This window comes from Tursiops truncatus, chromosome 10 (genome assembly GCF_011762595.2).
Source record: "Tursiops truncatus isolate mTurTru1 chromosome 10, mTurTru1.mat.Y, whole genome shotgun sequence".
Taxonomy (NCBI): Eukaryota; Metazoa; Chordata; class Mammalia; order Artiodactyla; family Delphinidae; genus Tursiops; species Tursiops truncatus.
In genome coordinates, this window is record NC_047043.1 from 97,988,980 (window position 1) to 98,009,565 (window position 20,586).

Genomic DNA, 20,586 nt, shown 5'->3' on the forward strand with positions numbered 1-20,586 from the left:
ATGAGGGCTGTTTGCTACATTCACATTTCTCCAAATGTTTAGTTACAAGGAATGGGGAGCAGGTATCATCCTTGTACAGACAGCTCTCTACAAAATGTCTCTGCGATGCTGTATGCCTAGCGTGTTCACGTTCGTTCATTTCTGTTTTTGCAATTCAGTCGCCTTTGTATTTTGATTGGTTACAGGAGGTGATTCTAAGCCGTTGGGTTTCTTCACGGGAGAGGAGCGATCAAGACGAACTTTAACAACTCAGCCTCAGGTTTCTGATTTCACCAGCAAATATTACTGAGTCTCCTGTATAAGCCAAGTTCAGGGCGAGGTAAAGAGTCCTTTTATTGTAATTGCCCATTAATGTAAAAATTTTAAAGAGCGTGGCACTCCCAGCACCGGAAAGTGTTAGTGTGTTAGAAGTTGAAATTACACAGGGAAGAAGAGCCCTGTGCGGGGACTGGACTACAGGTTCTGTCCTTGGATCGGTCACTCACTGACCCCGGGCCTCTCGCCTCAGGGCCTCGTCCTTTCTGCGTGGGGGCTGGACTAGGCCAGTCCCAAGAGGACCCTCCCAGCAACAGGCAACTTCTGTTACTCTCTGATTTTACCTGCAATGGTAGTTTCTCTCCAGGCGGCTCTGCAGTTTTCAGGGCACCACTATGCACCTGCCTCTCTCATTACCCACGTCCAATCTGTCCTGGAAGAGGGGCTTCTGTCCACACGTCTCCAGCTCTCCAGGAACTTCAGCCAATTTCGCAAACATGGGAAATTCCATTTACTGTCTACCAAGGATTTCTGTATCATAGGAAGCATTTTAAAACACATTACCTCATTATTTAATTCTCAGTGAACCTATTGGTGGGCACATTGTGTAGAGTACACAACAGTATTGTGCAGGATTAGATAAGAATTGTATCTTGCTTCGCTGAACTCGTTATAAAATAAAAATATGTGGTGAAAAAATGAATGGAGATATATAGTGAATGCAATTAATATTTGGTAAAACACAGTAAACGAAGCCCTTTTTTAAATTGTTTAGATGACAGTGAGTTGCCTGAGGGGCAGCGGGGGGTGGGGGGGATGGGTGGAGGGGACGGTGAACAATGTCTGAGATCCACCCAGCGCCCAAATTCACATCACTGGCCGGCAGCCCTCTCCTTGACACCAAGTACCCCAGAAGCGGATGGCTAAGAACCATCTTGGGAAGCTGTGGGATGAAAACACCAAAATGGGCCTCTGTTTGCATTCCCTTGACCTTGGGCTTAGAGCTCCTGATGACTGAAGATTCTGCTTGAGGTTGAGTGTTTAAGGGGTTGCTTCTCTTCTCCTCACGATACCGCTCTGGCAGCCAGACCGTTTCGTCGGCGTGATCTGCGTCTTACAGATTTGGAGTCCAGGTGATGGAGCTCCCCTTCCTTCCCTGTTTCAGACCAGTAAAGCCCATCCGTTTGAAAGAGCCTGTGGCAACCTTCTTGCTCTTCATCAGTGATGAGAAGAGTTGGTCAGCATTTTTACTGTCCGCCTTGCTTACTCCGGGCTCCTTACACCGCAGAAGACTTGGCTTTGAATCACCACTTTATCAAAACCTTGAAAGTCAGCAAAAAATTTCAAGAGCCGTTTCTTTCCTATTTCATTCATCATTTGTGATGACACTCCTTTCCAAGCCTAATCAGTGCATCGAATGCCTTTCTGGTAAAAACTCTGCCATGAATCCTTCGTCAAAGTTCAGTCACCCTCTCAGCTCTCCAGGTACTGTATCATCAGCTGATACGCTTTGAAGGTTGTGGTGACTCCTTGGAATAAAGGCTACATTAAAGGTGTGTGTAAGCGGAAAGACCACAGTTATTATCCGTAACTGAAAGCTCTAGAAGGATGCCTAGAAGCATCATCTTCCGTCAAAGAAGCCTTGTGTGAAAGATTCTCCTGCGTCATGTGTATGGTTTGAACACCGTGTAGCAGGCCATGCGCTTTGTTTTCAAAAAAAAAAAAAAAAAGCTCAGGTTCATCAAGATTGGAAATTTGCTCTGCAGTAGTCACCTTCGGGAATTTCAGGGGTTCACTGGGGGAGCTGCTGCAGCCTTCCATGCAGCTGCAGTCAGGCTTACATAAATCTCCCAGACCTTCCAGGCTGGCTTTAAAACCGAAGTCCATCACCAGATCCTCGTTCCCCATCATTTTTCTAACTCTCCATCTGTACCAGCATGTGCTCAGTGGCATCACGCTGACTGGCTGTGCATCCTCCACACACGAATCTCACTAGCTTGATAAAAATAGCTCCCATGCTCCAGAAGACTGCGAGACTTTGTGGAACCCACACATTTCACAAGTTGTGCTTTGTCACCCACCCAATGCAAAAACCATACACAGGAAAGGGACGCACGTACTTGGCCGAGGTTATACCTTTTATATGATCACCCTTCTCAATAGACTGTCGCTCCAGCTTTTTTTCCTAACAGAGGGGATTTCCTCAGCGTCTGAAACTCACCTGCTTTCTTCATGGACTTCTCCACTTCCAGAGGAGACAGTTTCACCTAATAAAGTGGGGAAAATGAAGTGGTAACACACTACACACCTAAACAGCATAAGTTCCCGGCAGTCGGCTAAGACAGCGGCGTGTGCTGCGGCCTCTGTTCGGTTCAGACACTCAGAACTTGAGGATTTTGCTGCAGGCTCTTACGTATTCGTCATTTTTCACTTGGATAGCCAATATGGGCTAATGTTTTTTTGCAAACCATTACAGCCAATGTTTGGATAGTGAGAGTCGAGATGGGGCAGATACCTTTGTGTTCTTGTTTAGCCCGTAGCAGCCTCTGAGTTCAGGGAGTGGGACGCTCCACAGGAGGAATAGGGAGGCTCAGAGGTGGCCGCCGTATGCCACCGCCAGGATGTCCACGCGGGGGACTTGAACCAAGAGCCCTCGGTACCTCTGTGAGATCACCACAGCTGAAGTGACACCGGCCCAGAAAAATCATACGAGTCAACAGAACAGCCCTGCTAGGGCTCATCCAGTGGAGGTTAGAGGGGAAGGCCACCCACCACTCCAGGCAGGGCCTGGGGTGTGCTGGCAACGCGGGGCAGTGGCAGTGTGCTGGCAACCTCAAGGTATAGCCCGGGGCCCCTGTCACCAGGAACGTGCTGGTCCATGTCACTTGGCACACAGTGTCAGGGGTTCGCAGATTCCATGAGGACCCTCTGTGGATCCAAGGTCAGGAACGTCGGTGCAGAGTGTGGTTCTTAGCTCTTAGTTTCCCCAGAGAGAATTTTATTGAAGTCAGTGTAGTGGAATGAGCCTTCTAGAAAGGACACATTGAGATCTCAGCTCTGCCTCTCCTGGTTCTGTGACCTTGGACTATTTACTTGCCCTTATGAGCATTGATTTTCTTATCTCTAAGATGGGCCGATGATACTGTTTATGACTCTCACCTCAATAAAAGAAAGTAAAAATAATAATATAATGTTAGTGGGAATTCCCTGGCGGTTCAGTGGTTAGGACTCAGCACTTGCACTGCCGTGGGCCTGGGTTCAACGTCTTGTCAGGGAACCGAGATCCTGCAAGCCACGTGGCACTGCCAAAAAAATAATAGTGTTCCCCCAGTGGGTTGCTGGAGGATGCAGCGGGCTGGTCCTTACAGGGTGCTTTAAGCACAGAGCCTGGCCCATAACACCCTTCAGCTCTGCAGCTGTGAGGGTTCATCTGGGGGAAGGAGGAGGCACCATGTCCTTACAGCCACAGTGCACACTGCCTGTGACAGCTGCTGCTTACACAGATGATTACCGTAGGTTGATTCTCCCGCCTTTGTGGAGGCTGGCCTTCTGACCTCAGCCCCAAACTATAAGGGAAAATGGTGATATCTGTGCCTTCACTGTTCTAAAATTCCCTCATAAAGAGATTCAATTCTATAAAATAATTCGTTTATGTGTAACACTTGGCAGGGATTAAACCAACATGAATGGGACATAGTTTTAGGCAGGTTTACCAGGCTGGACCTGGTTAGGTTTCCCAGCATTTTTGAGCATAGCATACAGATCTGAAAGTTCATTGTTACTTATTGTTAAAGTTTTTATTTTGTCTTAATTATTTTACCTTTATTAAACCATTTTCATTTTCTTTAAAAAAAAAAAAGTTGCTCTTTACTTGAATGTGGTTTTTAGTGTTCCCCTGTGGGGAAAGTACTTAGGCTAAAAAGAAATTAAATGTCTCTCCTCCCCATCACCCACCTCCCACTTGTGATTTTTCCAACCGAATTGAATTTTTTAAAACCTGATTACAGGGACTTCCCTGGTGGCGCAGTGGTTGAGAGTCCGCCTGCTGATGCAGGGGACACGAGTTCGTGCCCCGGTCTGGGAAGATCCCACATGCTGCGGAGCGGCTGGGCCCGTGAGCCATGGCCACTGAGCCTGTGCTTCCGGAGCCTGTGCTCCGCAACAGGAAAAGCCACAACAGTGAGAGGGCCCGCGTACAGTAACGCAAAAAAAAAACTGATTACAGACTCAATTATCCCATGAATGTTAACTTCCATAAGACTGTAACTGAGGCCCATTTCTAAAATTGAGAGAGATTTAAATCCATGAGTTTATCTTAAATCTTTGGTTTTTAATATATAAGCTGAAAATTTTTAGTCTTTTTACCATTTTGTGAAATATACGGTTGCCTCAGTTAAGAATACATGATATGGAAAAGCAAATTTGTGAAGTTGTTAAACTAAGGCAGTACTTTTTATTTCAAAGTAATTCACTATGATTTCTTTTAAGTGAAAGTTTTTTAGCATTTAAAAATTTTTGGACTCTTTCCATTTTCAGAAGCAGTATTTCAAAGGTAGATATTCTTCTTCCTGACGTTTAGATGGCACATTCTGATAGAGTAGAAAGGGTGGAATCAGAAAAATCTGGGTCCGGGGCTTCCCTGGTGGTGCAGTGGCTGAGAGTCCACCTGCCGATGCAGGGGACGCGGGTTCGTGCCCCGGTCCGGGAAGATCCCACGTGCCGCAGAGCGGCTGGGCCCGTGAGCCATGGCCGCTGAGCCTGCGCGTCCGGAGCCTGTGCTCCGCAACGGGAGAGGCCACAAATGTGAGAGGCCCGCGTACCGCAAAAAAAAACACAAAATAAAACAAAAAAAGAAAAACCTGGGTCCCAGAGTCCAGGTCTACACTAGGAAAACAGTGGTGACCTTGGGAACATTGCTTAATCCCTCTGAACCTCAGTTTCCTCACCTGTGACGTGGGCATAATTACTAGCTCCGGAGTTTGTTTCGCAGACTAAATGAGATGGTCTGTGAAAGAATCTGGCACATTATAGGTGTGCTTTTTTCCCTTCAGATGAAACAAAAGTGTGAGCATTGACATAATTATTTTCTCTAGGAAGTAAAAAGCCTATTTTATGCCCTGGTAGGTAACACAGTGGAGGAGGAGGTGACAGAAAAAGTTCGAGGTAAAGTAGTGAAGACAGCTCTGGGGATGGGGGAGGGGTACCATGGTAAGCACTTCCTGCACGAAGGGAGCGAGGTGCAGCCATTGCGGGTGGCTTGTTTTTTTAATATCGTTTATTGGGTTTTTCTGGTTATAAGAGTAATCCATGCACGCTGTGGAGGCTTTGGAAAAATGCCTTCGTGTGGGTTAGTTTAGTCTTGCGGATCGGTGACTCTGTGGCCTTGCTGTGAACGGGAGCCCAGCCGTCCATCATCCCAGGAGCGCTGACGGAGACAGATGTGTGCCCAGGGCTGCGCTCACCGCTGATGTGAAGGAGTGCACTTGGGCTGCCAGGTGGACCTCAGATTTCATCTGGGGTTGGAGTCGGTGCCAGTGCTGAGGATTCTCAGCTCTCACTTCTGCAGAGCTGAGCCACGTCGCCCATCTGTCTGTGGTATTCTGATGCCGCATTTCCTTTACTGGGGTAAAACCTGTAGGCTGGTACTGTGGTTTTGTGAGCAGGGCATTTGTAGCCTGCTGAAGTGAAAGAAGAAATACGAGGCCGACCGCTACCAAAGGCACCTCCATGGTGTAGAGCAGCCCCGAAAATAGGGAGTGGGGATTGTTAAAGCTTTGTTTGAAAATCAAGGTCAAGCACTTGGAGAAAGCATGAAATTAGCGTTTCTAATATTAACAATTTTTTTTTTTTTTTTTTGACTGCATTGGGTCTTCATTGCTGCACGCGGTCTTTCCCTAGTTGCGGCGAGCCGGGGCTACTCTTTGTTGCGGTGCACAGGCTTCTCATTGTGGTGGCTTCTCTTGCTGCAGAGCATAGGCTCTAGGCGCACAGGCTTCAGTAGTTGTGGCACGCACAGGCTTCAGTAGTTTTGGCACGCAGACTTAGTAGTTGTGGCTTGCGGGCTCTAGAGTGCAGGCTCAGTAGTTGTGGCATACGGGCTTCGTTGCTCTGTGGCATGTGGGATCTTCCCGGACCAGGGCTTGAACCCATGTCCCCTGCATTGGCAGGCAGATTGTTAACCACTGTGTCACCAGAGAAGTCCCAACAATTCTTATTTTAATTGTTTTATGACATGTTTCTTATCTGCTGTTCATATTTGAATGCTGATGAAAGCAGAATGCTTATCTTCTCTAACGATGGCAAATTGCTGACCCAGTTGCCGTACACCCTGCGTGCCACTGGTCGCTTTCGGGTCACTAGGTGCTGGAGGTAACTGCACAGGCTTTGCAGTCAAACCTGGTCTGAACCCTGGTTTTGCCACTGGGTGCCTTTGGGCAAGTCCGTTTCCCTTGTCATCTGTAAAATGGGCATGATGTCAGTACCTACCTCACAGGATGGTCTTAGAGATTAAAAGAGAAGAGTAAGAAGTGTTTACTCTGGTGTGGAGTCTTTTATGAATACGCGTTAATTGCAGCTGTTATGATTACTAATAATAGGGTAAAGAACTGGTCCAGGGAAGCAGAGTCCTAAGACAGAGCTTAAAGAGAATGGGGCAAATCGGAATATCCCCCAAACCCCACGCCCCTTTCATCTTTACCCGCTGAGGTCTTTATGATTCCTTGAACACAGAGTAGCAGGCAGGTCATTTAAGGTGGTCTCATTTTCTAGGTAGGAAGTTTTGTATTTCTTAAAGAACAGTCCTAAAACTTAACAAATGCAAATGTTGAGCTGCCTGCAATTTTTCCCACTGAAGTTGCTAGTGTGGAACACTGACCAATGCCTCTTTGGAAACAAGCTTGAAGAATCTGTAGCAAGTTTTCGGAATATCTTTATTACTGAGTAACTATTGCTACCTTGAAGATGGGTTTGGTTTTTGGAAATTAGACATGATTCGGTGCCCACGCTGAGGAATAAGATTAGGTGGATAGTATATCACGTTTGGTCAAAAACAGAGAGTTCTGGAAGCAGTTTCCAAAGAGGAATCCTGAAATGTTTTGATCACTGGCTATTTAAAGTCTGATTATCTGGGTGTAAAAATTCTAATGTTAACAATCCTTGTTAACAATCCTTGTGGTTACTCATCTCAGTCGTCCCCTCCTCCTCCTGAAGGTATGAGAGACAGAAGACGGACTTTCATCGTGTCCTTTCTGAATTCTGCACCTAGAGTGGGCAGAGGAGGTGATTCGCTGTGGTAACTCCAACACCCCAACTCCCCACCTCAGGCCAGGGAAACAGGTTGATTGAGGAATTGCCAGTCCTGTTTGTGCGTGTAGACACAGAAAGGCTGACCCAGGAGGAGTGCATGGTTCCCGGCTCAGATTCTGAGACCTTTTTCCTTTTTTTTTTTTTTTTTTAACTATTATTGATTATCAAAAGGTTACCATGTGCTTTTTATATAAAAACAATGAGGTGAAGGCAGTCATTACTTCATAAACTGTAAGGGTCTCTTCCTACAAATCCCCAATTTCTGGATTCACAGTGAAAGGTGAATTTGTTCCCTACTTAATTTATAGGAAGAGTTCTCATTGCTCTGTGAAAAAAAGATGCTGCCACTTTACGCTGTAACATGGACCCCAAACTACGGTGAAAACAATTTTAGTTGTGGTGCCTACAATTTTGAAAACCCAGGACAATTTTTATTCATTTCGTAAATTCTTACACTGCAGTAAGCTGAAATATGCGTAAAGGGAAGCCGTCTAACTCTTTTTTATTAAACACAGTTGAAGACATATAGAGGCCCAGTAGCTGTTCCAGGCGGGAACCCCCAGACATCACTTCCTGTCTGCTCTCAGGTGCGATGCGCGCTCAGCACGAGCCGTTTCCCGGACGTGGGCTTGTCTGGGGACCAGGGGGCTCGATGACGTAGAAGCCGTGCTCTTCTATCATGCGGTAGAGCATGATGTATTTGGAAGCCTTCCTCGTCCTCGGGATCACGAACTTCTCCGTGAACTCGTCCCGGTCCAGCCGCTCCTCGCCCTGTGTGGCCAGGACGCAGTTAATGAACTTGAGGGCGTAGCTGTAGCAGTTGTGGTGGTCTTCTTCGTACCTTATGGGGCAAGGGCGTCGAGAAGACAAGGCTTAGCCCTGAGCTGCCCAAGGCCTTTCATAATTTTAACCTCGCTGCAAGCTGGGCCCCCATGTGTGCTGGCCCCCTTGATGACATAGTGTCCAGAGGTGCAGTTCAGAGGGACACTTGGCATCTGGGGCTATTTCTGCTTGCAGCTTAAGTACAGCTAGGACTCACCGACATGTCCAGAGTGGTGACTCAAGTTGCATATAGGCCCCAATTTGGAGAACTTAATTTCACTGAAATTCTAGATTCTCGAAGTGGAATTCCATGTCTGAGTTTTATGATATCCTACAGTGTCTAAACTTATTTCAAGGGAAGCATCAGGACAGTTTAAGTCCACAAGTATGCTATATATCTTCTACAGTGAAAAGGGGGCAAGGAATCGATAAATTAATTTCAAACTTGCTGAAACTTAAAATGGGGGAGCTTTGGATAGGTTTACATTTTGAACCTCATTTAAAATTGTTTTGTTTTAAGGGAATATACTACTGTGGGTTTTGCTGTACATATTATTAAATGTCGAGTGTGTAAAGGAGTCAAATAAGTGAAATAACTAGAGGACTAAGGTCTGGTCCCTTCAGCTCTTAGAGTGCTGTGGTTCTGTTGGGGAAATGTGTGCTAGCTCACCTCTGCAGAAACCCCAAGTAATTCAGCCCCTGCTTAATTCTGTTACAGACACTACTATCTCAGTACAGGCTCAACATGCAAGTCAGTGCAGCTTAGCGTCCTCTGTGAGCTGTGATGGCACCTGGTGGTGAGTGAGGGCCCTGTCCTACCTGTGAGGCAGCCAGGCCCCCGTGGTGGAGAAGTCTTCCAGGTACTTGTCCCACTGGTCCATCAGTCCGAACATGCCGGGCTGCAGGAGCGGGATGCTCACGCTCTGCCCCCAGCCCGCTTCATCTCGCTGGACACCGTGCACCGTGTAATTATACACGACTCCTGCCGCCAAAACCAAAATCACACGGAGGCGTCAGGGGAAACGCACCCCGGTGAACGGGACAGCAGCCACCTGCTAACTGCACACAACAGGAGCCCAGACAGCACTTCCCGATTGCAGTCCGAGAGCTCTCGAAGCCCCTCCTCCAGGGAGCCTCTGCCTCCTTGCTCTCAGCCCCCGAGGTTGTCCCAGAGAAACGAGACAGTAATAGGTGCTGGGGTGATCATCTCCAGGTATTTTTGTTGAAGTTCTCTGTCTACAAAGGCGTCCGTCTCACTTCCTTAAATCAGCAGTACATTTCTCCTGACAAAGACTGGTGCAGATTTGACTGTTCGTGACAGTCAATGAGTTCAAAACCCAGTCCTAGGTTTCTGTTCACTGTGTCAGTTCTCCTGCCTCAAGGGAGCAGCAAGGGCTGTAATCAGACTTCACCTGTGGGACCTGATCGCAGCCGCAAGTGGCTGGCCTCGCTCACCATTCCCAGGCCTGCACCCTCCTGCTGGTGGCACTCCCCAGGCCTTTTCCTGCAGACTGTGCCCTCCAAGCTAAATCTGGCCAAAGGAACCATTTTATTTAAATGTGCTGCTTTTCTGATTTTTTAAAGCAAACTTTCGCAGGGCCTACCGCACGCTCAGGTGCTGTGTCCCCCCAGTTTATCCCTGGTGTTCCTGCTTGGCCCCTGGAGACCCCAAGTATGAGGACCCAGTGGCAGTGGGCTGAGTGTGGCATTGGGAGCAGAGGGTCTGCTTCTAACACAAGATGAGGTCTTGGACAACTCAACCTCTCTGGATGTCTGTTTCTTCCTCTCTTAAAAACTAAGAAAAAACATACACGTTTGCAATGTTTTTAATGTTTTCTCAGCTCTTGGCTGAGAAAACATTAAAGAGCTTTCAGATACTTAGTATCGTTAGTAACGTAGCCACATTACTTTCTCTCTAGAAATACTGCTCTCTTCTAACCAGGTGTTGGGGGAACTTTTTAAGCTATGAAAGCGCACTTACCATTTGTGTTGGTTATCCCCACGTGAAGATCAGACCTTCCGTCATACTCCCTGGAAGAAATAAGAGCGTTTTTGTCCTCTCATTTGCACACACTAGGCGTGTGGAATTGGTATTTAAAGTGGGAGGAGAACAGTGGGCCTCCCCTCTTGGCCGGTGCCAGAACTCGGCCTCGGTGCCAGAGGCCAGGTTAGTGGAAAGGCCAAGAGTACGTGTGAGGTAGAAAACAGTGCCCTGCACCCGCTCTGGATTTTCTTGGCCCCCGCAGTCCTAAAGGTGAGTGTGCTGGAAGGCCAGCCCTGCTGGAGCGTAACGTCAGCATGACGGCCTGGCTCTGCAGCAGAGGGGCCCACCCCTGTCAGCTGTTGAGGAAGCTCCTGACTCTTTCCTCCTTAAGTGTGAGAGGGCAGCCCGTTCCTCAGGCCAACGTGGGTGAGAGGGTCCTGAAAGCACCTCAGTGGGCTTCTACCTTTGAAACTAATATGGTCTTGAAGCCCGTGGCCACACTCACTTTTCCTGGACAGCCCTTCTTTCCTGAAATTATTCTTCCCCCGAGGCTGTGCATCAGATGTATAACTCCAGGTAATTTAACCTCTATATACGATCCCAGGCTATCACTTGTTTGCCCCAAGACTTTCTCACCTGTGAGATGGAAATAGCATTAGCTCCTAGCAAGCTGGTTGTAAGAGTAAAATGCCTGTTGAGTGCCACCATGTAGAGGTGTCACATAAGTCAGGTAATTTTTAAATGATGCGCTCCTTTGTCAGACCACAGTTCTGAATGTTTGGTTCCTCATTCAAGCAAGCAGTCCCGGGGTTTACAATGGCCAAGGACACAAATGGCTGCCCACCTCTTCAGAGCAGTCCCCCCAGGCCGTCTTGTTGCAGCCACTGTGAGTTTTCTGAGACCCTGTGGGTTCAGAGGTTGAGAATGAAGCTGGGAAAAACAGTAAGTCTTGGGTGGCCGATCACGGTGCTGGACCTGGATGTGTGCCATCCGCAGATCACTCCCTGCATGTACAGCCTCTCTGTTTCCCGCCTAAATCCCAGGCGTTCCCTCTCACTCCCGCTCTCCTCCAGTTATTTCTCATTCATGCAACATGTCAACTACGGGCCTGTCATTTGAAGTGAAGTGCTAGTGACACAACGGGAAATGAGGTCCCTGCCTCACAGGGTTTGCCTGCTTCCAGAGAAGACTTTTCTAGTTTTAGTTTAACAAGTTGTTAATAGATTGAGAAGTGTTACAGAAGCATGTGATGGGGCAGGGCCAGGGCCACCCCTATCCCATATGATAGTTTTGTACAGATTAAGAAAAGGTGCCCCTTCTTCCTGCAGATGCAGGTCTGCCCAGGGTGCTGCCCGGGGTGAGTGGAATGCAGGCTGAACTTCGGTACCCGCCACTGCCTTGGCCAGGTGCCTTTGTGCAGTCCACAAGCTGCACGGCCCTATATGGCAGCCCTGAGGGATCCTCATCTAGTTAGATCAGAGCCTCCGTGATTCCTTTGAGTCACTGCTGGTTCTCTTAAGAAGTAGATGAAATTGTCTCAAGATGAGTTGTGGGAGTTGGTCCTGAGGGTTTAGAAACAGGAGGAGAGGGAAAAAACTAGTCTGGAACTCGGCCTTCAAGGGACTGGTGGGCAGGGGGCTCCTTGGGTTCTGCAGATCCTGGCCTGAGTTCCTGAGGGGGATAGGAAGATGCCTAAGCACACGATGTATTTCCACACCACCACCTCCTTTCTGCTGCTGCCGAGGGAGGCCAGGGCTGTTAGTGTCACATCACAGAAGAGAGGAATGCTTCTCAGGGGCTAGCCTGAAAGCCTGTCGCGTGTTGTGTCATTTCTGGAGAGCGGGGCAGCAGCTTGTTCACTGTGACATCCCTAGCATTTCCCACACACAGCTGCTCAGTGAGCACCTGTTGAGTGAACCAGCGTTACAGGAAGTGAATTCTGAATTTTAAGCTCTGTTCAAAAGCTTTCGGAATCCAACCAGTTACTAACTCCAAGTTAGCGTGAATGAGGGGCCTTATAAAACAGTTTGGGCTTCATGAATCTGGTTAAGGGAGAAATGAAGGTTCTCCCAGTCACGTTCTGAGCTGAGTATGAAAATATTGGGACAGGAAGGAGCGTGTTGGTTCAACGTCGTGCCCGGCACCCGGGCCAGGTTTATAGGCCTTTTCACTGACCCTCACAACTCTGCAAGGTCAGTGGGTCCTCATTTTACAGGTGAGGAACCAGAGACTCGGAGAGGGTCCTGGAGCTGGTCTGAATCAGGGTAGGAATGGGGGGCTTCTTGGCGTACAAGCCTGCACGGTCCCCTCTGCATCCCGCTGCCTCCCCGAGGAAGGGTCAGGAGTGCAGTCTGTTGTGCCCCTAGTGTTTGACCAATGCCTTGTACACACGTCGGTTCGTTTCATCCCCATAGGGACTGGAAGGAAATTGATTAAGGAAGTTAGCGAGCAGGAAAGTAGTCAACTCCAATTTTCTTATCCCAAACCAGCACTAGAGGGCAGGAGGGACTCAGGAGGGTATGTTTCAAGGAGGCAGGAAGGTCTGGGCATCAGACCACAATAGTGTGCACGACACACTTCCCAAAGCTCGCACCATTACTCATCACTGTTCTCTTGAAACCTGGCTCGTGCAGGGCCAGTTCCAATTCCACCTGTAAACTCAGGACTCTTAAGAAGGCACCATCCTTTCTTTTGATTTCTGAAATGTTTCTTAAAGTCAGGTGACGTCTACCATTGAAACAGACCAGCTCTAGTCTCAATTTCATGCACCTCCATGCAAAATAGTCTGTACGTGGCCATCCTTCAGGCTCTGTGCAGGGTACCTGCTTGTCACAAATGTTACAAACTAACTCGAAGTAAAGGTATTATTTTGATGAGATTAGCTGCTGGGTCATTTTCCCAGTTAGCCTCTTAGCACAAAATCTATGGGTAAAAAAAAATCTCCAGGCTATCGATTCCTCTCTTAAAATTGTATAAGCAGGTTTGACCTTCGTATATTCTTGCACTTATCATTCCAGGAAAGTATGCACCCTTCTATTCTTATGAAACAAAAAGGCCAACATTTTAGGATTTAACACCAGACCGCTGAAAAGATTATCCACCAAATCTCACACTGTATATAGCACGTTAGAAAAAGAAAGTTTAAGTGACTAAAACAGAGAAGGGAAGCTTTGCACAATCCAATGCAACACATAAAACACTGTACCTGAGAAACGTCCCTTGAGTTGGTCTGAGGAGGAATGAACACTCTTCTTGATGCCCATCGGTAAACGGATTAGGGATGCTGACAGGTGCTTCCTCCAGCTTCCTGGAGCCCACGTCCTGCCAGCAGAGGGGGCAGCATGGCGGCACGCTGAAGCTGTAGATGTACTTCTGACAGTGGTTGAATTTGATAATAGGCTTCCCAGCCTCTGGGCGCTGCATGGCTTTCCCCTCCTGGGCAAGGAGGGGTGCGTTCCCCAGGACTTCCTTTTCCGCGTTACATGGCCAGCAAATGCCCTCCATCTGAGTAACCTGATAACAGTGATGTCATTCTGACTGGTGGCTTCAGAAGCCAAAACAGCTAGGGTTAACCTGTAACCAGGCCTCCCCATGAACAGGTGTCTTAAAGAGCCAGCTTCATTTGTGCTCACAACGTTTCTTTCTAGCCTTTGTACGTTTTGCAACAGTCGATAGCCAGCTCTTCCTCATTCTCCAAAGCCCTACCTTTCTGTGAAACCTTCCTCAGCTTCCCCCAGCGTTCCCTTGCGCTGGCAGCACTGTATTTGTTTCCACCAGCGCTGTTATTTAATTTGTCTGTGAGCTTCTTGGAGTTAGTGACCCACATTTACTTTTGGTTTTCTAGAATAGGTTATATTGTTTGGGTTTTGGATAAATAAATGGAATCCTTACTTTGAGGCTGTTTTTCTTTTGATATTTTATATTGTAGAAGGACTCATGCTCATAAAAAATTAACAGCACAGGGATAGGGATAGTGGTTACCCGAGGTGGTGGGTGCTGACTGGAAGAGGGCATGAGGGGGACCTGGGGTCTGGGGTTGTGCTGATTCATTATCTAGGTGTTGATTATACGAGAATATTCAGTTTGTGAAAATACATCAAGCTGTACGTTTTACTATATGCACTTTATGATTCTTCAGTTTTAAAATAATTTTAAGCACCTGCATAAGGATATGTGGAAAGAAAGGTAATGCCCCCCCATTTCTCATAGCATTTTTCCACCCACCGTATTGTACTCCCGGGAGAAAACTGCAAGGTAAAATAAGTGAATATTTCCACATACTTTCTTCAAACCCCAATGTTGTTTTACTGTATACTGTTTTGAAATTTGTGGTTTTCTCTCATCTTGGAAACTTTTTCACACTATCAGTTGTATAGGTCCAGCTCAGCCTTTCAGATGCCTGCAGAGGAATCCAAAGTTTGGTGGCAACACGCTTTCCTTAGCCAATCGCCTCCTGACGCCTGTGGTTCCAGAGAAAAGCGATCGTAGAGGGAAGACCCACAGAGAAGGTGTCATGGCAGGTAAAGGCGCTTCAGAAAAGTGTTTCCTAATGTGCATTTAAATAAGGCACAGTATGCTGAAGTGCAGAAAAGCACGTATTCAGTGTAATAATATGGAATGATGATCAGACTCACAGCAATAAAAAAAGACCTTAGAAATCATTTCAACCAACTTTCTCTTGTTACAGCGAAGGCAGACAGGTTATAGCTAGACACGCAGCTCAGGTGACAAGGATCTGAGATTGTTCATTATTAATATAAACCACCGCTACTGTTCGATTGTTTGTGTGACGCAAGTTACTTTCAACTGAGAATATATTCATCTTCATGACACCAATACCAAGAGGTATTTTTAGTCCTATGAAAAGAAACAGAGGAGCCATGCCTTAATAAACATTTTTAATATGCTAGCATTCTTTTTTTTAAATCGTTTCTTGATCTTTTCAGTGAACAGAGCAGGGTAAAAAAAGGTGCACACACACATGCATGCATGCATACACATAAGGATTACATGCTGTTTCCAATTCAACTTCAGGACTAGTGTTTTTACTTAATCTCTTCTATATTACATTTGTATCTCTTTTCCTCCACACTGAAAACCTTGGTCTCAAGGATACAGGGGATGCTTTATCCCACTTTACACAATCTCAGAGTAGCAGTAGTAATACCACCACCTCTAATTATGATTAGAGGGTTTTTTAAATTTTTGCACGTACTCTCCCCATCTTCCTCTCATGTATTTAAATGGTTATCCTATTTCTTCACTGTCAAAGCATCTGCCATTGTAAACAATAACCTCTCCCCTCGCTAAGGCTTAGTTTTACACACAAATATCTTTTCATGCTCACTATCAGTCCTTTCCTCACTCTCTAATAATTATGAAGTTCATTCCTAGAAGATTCCTCAGGAAGGGCTCATAGGAAGACTAGTTTCTGAGTTCTTTTTTTTTTTTTAATAAATTTATTTATTTATTTTTGGCTGTGTTGGGTCTTTGTTGCTGCGCGTGGGCTTTCTCTAGCTGTGGCAAGTGGGGGCTACTCTTCGTTGCCGTGCGCAGGCTTCTCATTGCGGTGGCTTCTCTTGTTGCGGAGCACAGGCTCTAGGCACGCAGGCTTCAGTAGTTGTGGCTCACGGGCTCAGTTGTTCCGTGGTATGTGGGTTCTTCCTGGACCAGGGCTCGAACCCGTGTCCCCTGCACTGGCACGTGGATTCTTAACCGCTGCACCACCAGGGAATTCCCTCTCTGAGTTCTAGTATGTCGATAACTCATCTCTGTTCTTTAGGTCGGTTTTGCTGGATATAAAATCCTTGGCTCGCATTTTCTTTAATATGTTATTCCATTTTCTTCTGGTATAAAGCACTGCTGTCAAAAGTCTGATGACAAAACAATTTTCTTTCTCCTGTAAGTCGTGTTCTTTTTTGCCAATATGCCCAAAGGATATTTCTTTTTTTTTTTAAAGATCAGTAATTTTATTATACGTCTTGATGTTGTTTTTTTAGGTTGATTTATTCAGGCTTGTGGTATGTTCTGTGTAGTTTTTGAACTTATAAAGCTTTATTTTTTTAAAAGTTATAGTCTATTTATAATTATTATAAAATATTGGCTATATTCCCATGTTGTACAATATAGTCTTGTACCTTATTTTATACCTAATAGTTTGTTCCTCTTAACCCCCTATCCCTATATTGCCCCTCCCTGCTTCCCTCTCCCCACTGGTAACCACTGGTTTGTTCTTTGTATCTGTGAGTCTGCTTCCTTTTTGTTATATTCTGTGGTGTGCTCTTTGAATATACAGTTTTGTATCTTTTTTATTTCAGGAAATTGTTCATAAATTATAATTTTGAGGATTTGTTCTGTTTCCTTTTTTTGGTTTTGGTTTTCTTTTTGTGGGGGGGAGTATAGTTGTTTTAAAATGTTGTGTTAGTTTCTTACTGTACAGCAAAATGAAGTAGAGTTCCCTGTGCTATATAGCAGGTTCTCATTAGTTGTCTGTTCTATATATATTAGTGTATATATGTCAATCCAATCTCCCAATTCTGTTTTGATTTTCTTCTTCATGAAATTCTATTCTCTGTATGTTGGATCCCTTTTTCTATCTACAATATGCCTTACTTTTTTTAAAAAATTGAAACAAAATTTACATATAAAAATCACCCATTTAAAGTGTACAGTTCTGTGGTTTTTACCTAATCTAAGTTCAGAACATTTTTATCACTCCAAAAAAGAAACCTTGTACCTGTTAGCAGTCACTCCCCATTCTTCCCTCCCACTAACCCCTGGCGACCACTGGTCTGCTTCCTGTCAATGGATTTGTCTATTCTGGACATTTCATATAAGTGGAATTATACAATATGGGGTCTTTTGTATCTGGCTTCTTTCACTTGGCATAATGTTTTCAAAGTTCATCCATGTTGTAGCATGTATTGGTTGTTCATTCCTTTTTTATGGCTGAATAATATACCGTTGTACAGAGGTACGACGTTTTGTATATCCTTTCATCAGCTGATGGACATTTGGATTGTTTCCATTTTGGGGCTACTATGAATAACACTGCTATAAACAAGTTTCATATTACTGTACAAGATTTTGTGTGGACATATGTTATCAATTCTCTTGATTATATACCCAGGAGTGGAATTTCTGGGTCACATAGTAACTCTGTATTTAACATTTTGAGCAACTGCCAAACTTCTTTTCAAAGTGGCTGCATCATTTTCCATTCCCACCAGCAATTTAAGAGAGTTCCAATTTCTCCACATCACCAACACTTGTTATTGTCTATATTTCTTGTTTTAACCTTCCTAGTGGTTTCGAATTGGTATCTCATTGTGGTTTTGACTTGCACTTCCTTAATGACTGATGATGCTGAGCGTCTTTTCATGTGCCTGTTGGCCATTTGTATTTCTTCTTTGGAGAAATATCTATTCAAATGCTTTGCCCATTTTTTAATTGGGTTATTTTTTCTATTGTTGAGTTTGTGTTCTTTATATATCTTTGTCTTTTTTTGTATTTTTTGTTTCTTTATATATTCTGGATATACTATATATATTCTAAATACTGTCTTTTCACTTTCTTGATGGTGTTATTTGAAGCAGAAATTTTTTAAAATTTGATTAAGTCAAATGTATCCATTTTTTCTTCTGTTTCTTATGCTTTTGGTGTCCTATTTAAGAATCCATTGCCTAATCCAATGTCATGAAAATTTATGATTACGCTTTCTTCTAAGAGTTTTATACAGGGTCATATCATTTGCAAGTAAAGATAGTTTTACTTTTTCTTTTCCAATCTGAATAACTTTTATTTCTTTTTCTTGTCTAAGTGCCCTGGCTAGAAATTCCAGTATAATGTTGAAAAGAAGTGTTAAGAGTAAACATCCTTATCTTGTGCCTCATTTTAGAGGGAAAAGTTCTAGTCTTTCACCATTGAGTCTGATGTTAACTGTGGGGTTTTGGTAGATGATCTTATCAAGTTAAGGAAGTTCCTTTCTCTTCCTAGTTTTTTTGAGTGTTTTTGTTATGAAAGGGTGTTGGATTTTGTCAAATGTTTTTTCCATTTCTATTGAAATGACCATATTTTTGTTTTCTATTTATGTGGTGAGTTACATTGATTGATTTACATATGTTCAACGAATCTTGCACTCCTGGGATAAATCTCACATGGTCATGGTGTATAATCCTTTTTATATGCTGCTGCATTCCATTGGCTAGTATTTTGTTGAGGGTTTTTATATTTATAAAGTATATTGGTCTATAGTTTTCTTGTGATGTATTTGTCTGGTTTTTGTATCAAGGTGTAGTACTGGCCTCATAGAATGGGAAGTATTTCCTCTTCTGTTTTTTGTAAGAATCTGTAAAGGATTAGTGTTAATTCTTCTTTGAATGTTTAATAGAATTCACCAGTGAAGCCATTGGTTTGGGGATTTTCTTTGTGGGAAGTTTTTTGATGACTAATTTAGTCTCTTGTTAGAGGTCTGTTCATATTTTCTACTTCTTGAGCCAGTTTCAGTAGTTTGTGTGTCTGATCCAAACATGACATGAAGAGAATGGCACTTCAGCTCCAAGTTCTTCCCTCACCCCTGAAACCCATAATCCCAGTCTAATCATGAGGAAAACATGAGATAAATCCCAGTTGAGGGATATTCTGCAAAATATCTCACCAGAACTTCGCAGAGCTGTCATGATCATCAAAAATTAAGAGATTCTCAGAAACTGCCATCCCAAGAGAAGCCAAAGGAGACAGGATGACTAGATGCAATGTGGTGTCCTGGATGGGATCCCGGGACAGAAAAAGGTATAAACTAATGAAATCCGAATAAAGTATGGGCTTTGGTTTATAATAACATATTAGTGTTTCAACATACATTGCCATATTGATACAAGCTGTTAATAATAGGAGAAACTGGATGTGGAGTGTATGGGACGTCTCTACTATCTTCACAACTTTTCTGCAAATCTAAGACTATTCTAAAATAAAAGGCATGTTTTAAAATGGGAGCAAATACTTCCTCATATAATAAAGGCTGAGAAAATTAATAGTTGGAAGATCTTCAGTATAAGAAGTACTAAAAGAGTTCTTCTGGCTGAATAAAAATGATCCTAGATGGAAACATGGAATGGTTGAAAGAAATGAAGAATACCACATTTTAAAACGACGTTCATTACAATATGTTGTTGGGTTTAAACATATGCAGAAGTAAAATATATGATAACAACAGTACAAAATGGGATAGGAGAGTTAATGGAGTTATCATAGGTTTTTTGCATTGTTGAGGAAGTGGTACTAGTACTAATTTAAGGCACTAGTACTTTAGTAAATTCACAGACGCATATTGTAATCTCTAGGGTAATCGTTAAAAGAATAATTTTTAGGGGCTTCCCTGGTGGCGCAGTGGTTGAGAATCTGCCTGCCAATGCAGGGGACACGGGTTCGAGCCCTGGTCTGGGAAGATCCCACATGCCGTGGAGCAACTAAGCCCGTGCGCCACAACTACTGAGCCTGCACGTCTGGAGCCTGTGCTCCGCAACAAGAGAGGCCACGGTAGTGAGAGGCCCACACACCGCGATGAAGAGTGGCCCCTGGTTGCCGCAACTAGAGAAAGCCCACGCACAGAAACGAAGACCCAACACAGCCAAAAATAAATAAATAATTTTAAAAAAGAATAATTTTTAAATGATAATTAGAAGTGTATAATCAGGGCTTCCCTGGTGGCACAGTGGTTGAGAGTCCGCCTGCCGATGCAGGGGACACGGGTTCGTGCCCCGGTCCGGGAAGATCCCACATGCCGCGGAGCGGCTGGGCCTGTGAGCCATGGCCGCTGAGCTTGCGCGTCCGGAGCCTGTGCTCCGCAACGGGATAGGCCGGAACAGTGAGAGGCCTGCGTACCGCAAAAAAAAAAAGTGTATAATCAATAAAGAAAAATACGGAATAAATGAAAATACTTAATCCAAAGGAATACAAGAAAGGAGAATAAATAACATTATATGAATGGAAAATTAATAGCAAGATGGTAAATTTAAATCCAACTGTATTGCATTTAATGTAAATGGTCTAAATAATCCAGTTCAAAACAAAGATTATCAGGATTTTAAAATTAATCAACTATATGCCATTTACAAGAGATACAGTTTAGATGTAAAAATACCAGGTAAGTTGAAAATAAAAGGATGGAAAAAGATATACCATACAAAGACTATCTGAAAGAAAGCCGATATGATTATATT

The 20,586-nt window shown here is 44.5% G+C and overlaps 2 protein-coding genes across 13 annotated transcripts in view; one reads left to right on the top strand and one right to left on the bottom strand.

Annotated features, from left to right (window-relative positions):
• Positions 1-14,869, top strand: part of LOC101327326 (peroxisome proliferator-activated receptor gamma) — a 222,901-nt gene extending 208,032 nt beyond the window's left edge. For 3 of the 11 annotated variants that reach the window (XM_073787718.1, XM_073787717.1, XM_019944609.3), the window contains exons 18-19: positions 186-319; positions 5,380-5,401. In XM_073787718.1, coding sequence (XP_073643819.1) covers positions 186-245 — 60 coding nt within the window. In that variant the 3' untranslated portion in view covers positions 246-319; positions 5,380-5,401. Of the gene's footprint in view, positions 1-185; positions 4,798-5,379; positions 7,459-8,075; positions 8,148-9,100; positions 9,153-14,734 lie in introns of those variants that run through there. The other 8 variants (XM_019944613.3, XM_019944612.3, XM_019944610.3 and 5 more) reach the window with 6 other exon arrangements.
• Positions 7,685-13,789, bottom strand: MKRN2OS (MKRN2 opposite strand). 2 transcript variants are annotated; one of them, XM_033865450.2, is made up of 3 exons: positions 13,567-13,789; positions 9,202-9,361; positions 7,685-8,401 (listed from the first exon to the last, which is right to left on the bottom strand). In XM_033865450.2, exons 1-3 carry the CDS (start codon positions 13,787-13,789, stop codon positions 8,161-8,163), a joined length of 624 nt encoding a protein of 207 aa, XP_033721341.1. In that variant the 3' UTR covers positions 7,685-8,160. The 2 variants fall into 2 exon arrangements, with proteins under 2 accessions (XP_033721341.1, XP_033721342.1); XM_033865451.2 differs by having other exon boundaries at positions 9,202-9,364; positions 13,572-13,778.
• Positions 14,870-20,586: the final 5,717 nt, after the last annotated feature.

Bases quoted from the DNA above. Each gene is read 5' to 3' on its own strand.
- MKRN2OS (XM_033865450.2), bottom strand. From the start codon at position 13,789: ATGCAGCGCCCAGAGGCTGGGAAGCCTATTATCAAATTCAACCACTGT. The intron at 9,362-13,566 runs GTGTTTTATGTG...TGGCGGCAGGAG, and splicing joins AGGGACGTTTCTCAGGTACA to TCGTGTATAATTACACGGTG. The intron at 8,402-9,201 runs GTAGGACAGGGC...TTGCCCCATAAG, and splicing joins GGGGCCTGGCTGCCTCACAG to GTACGAAGAAGACCACCACA.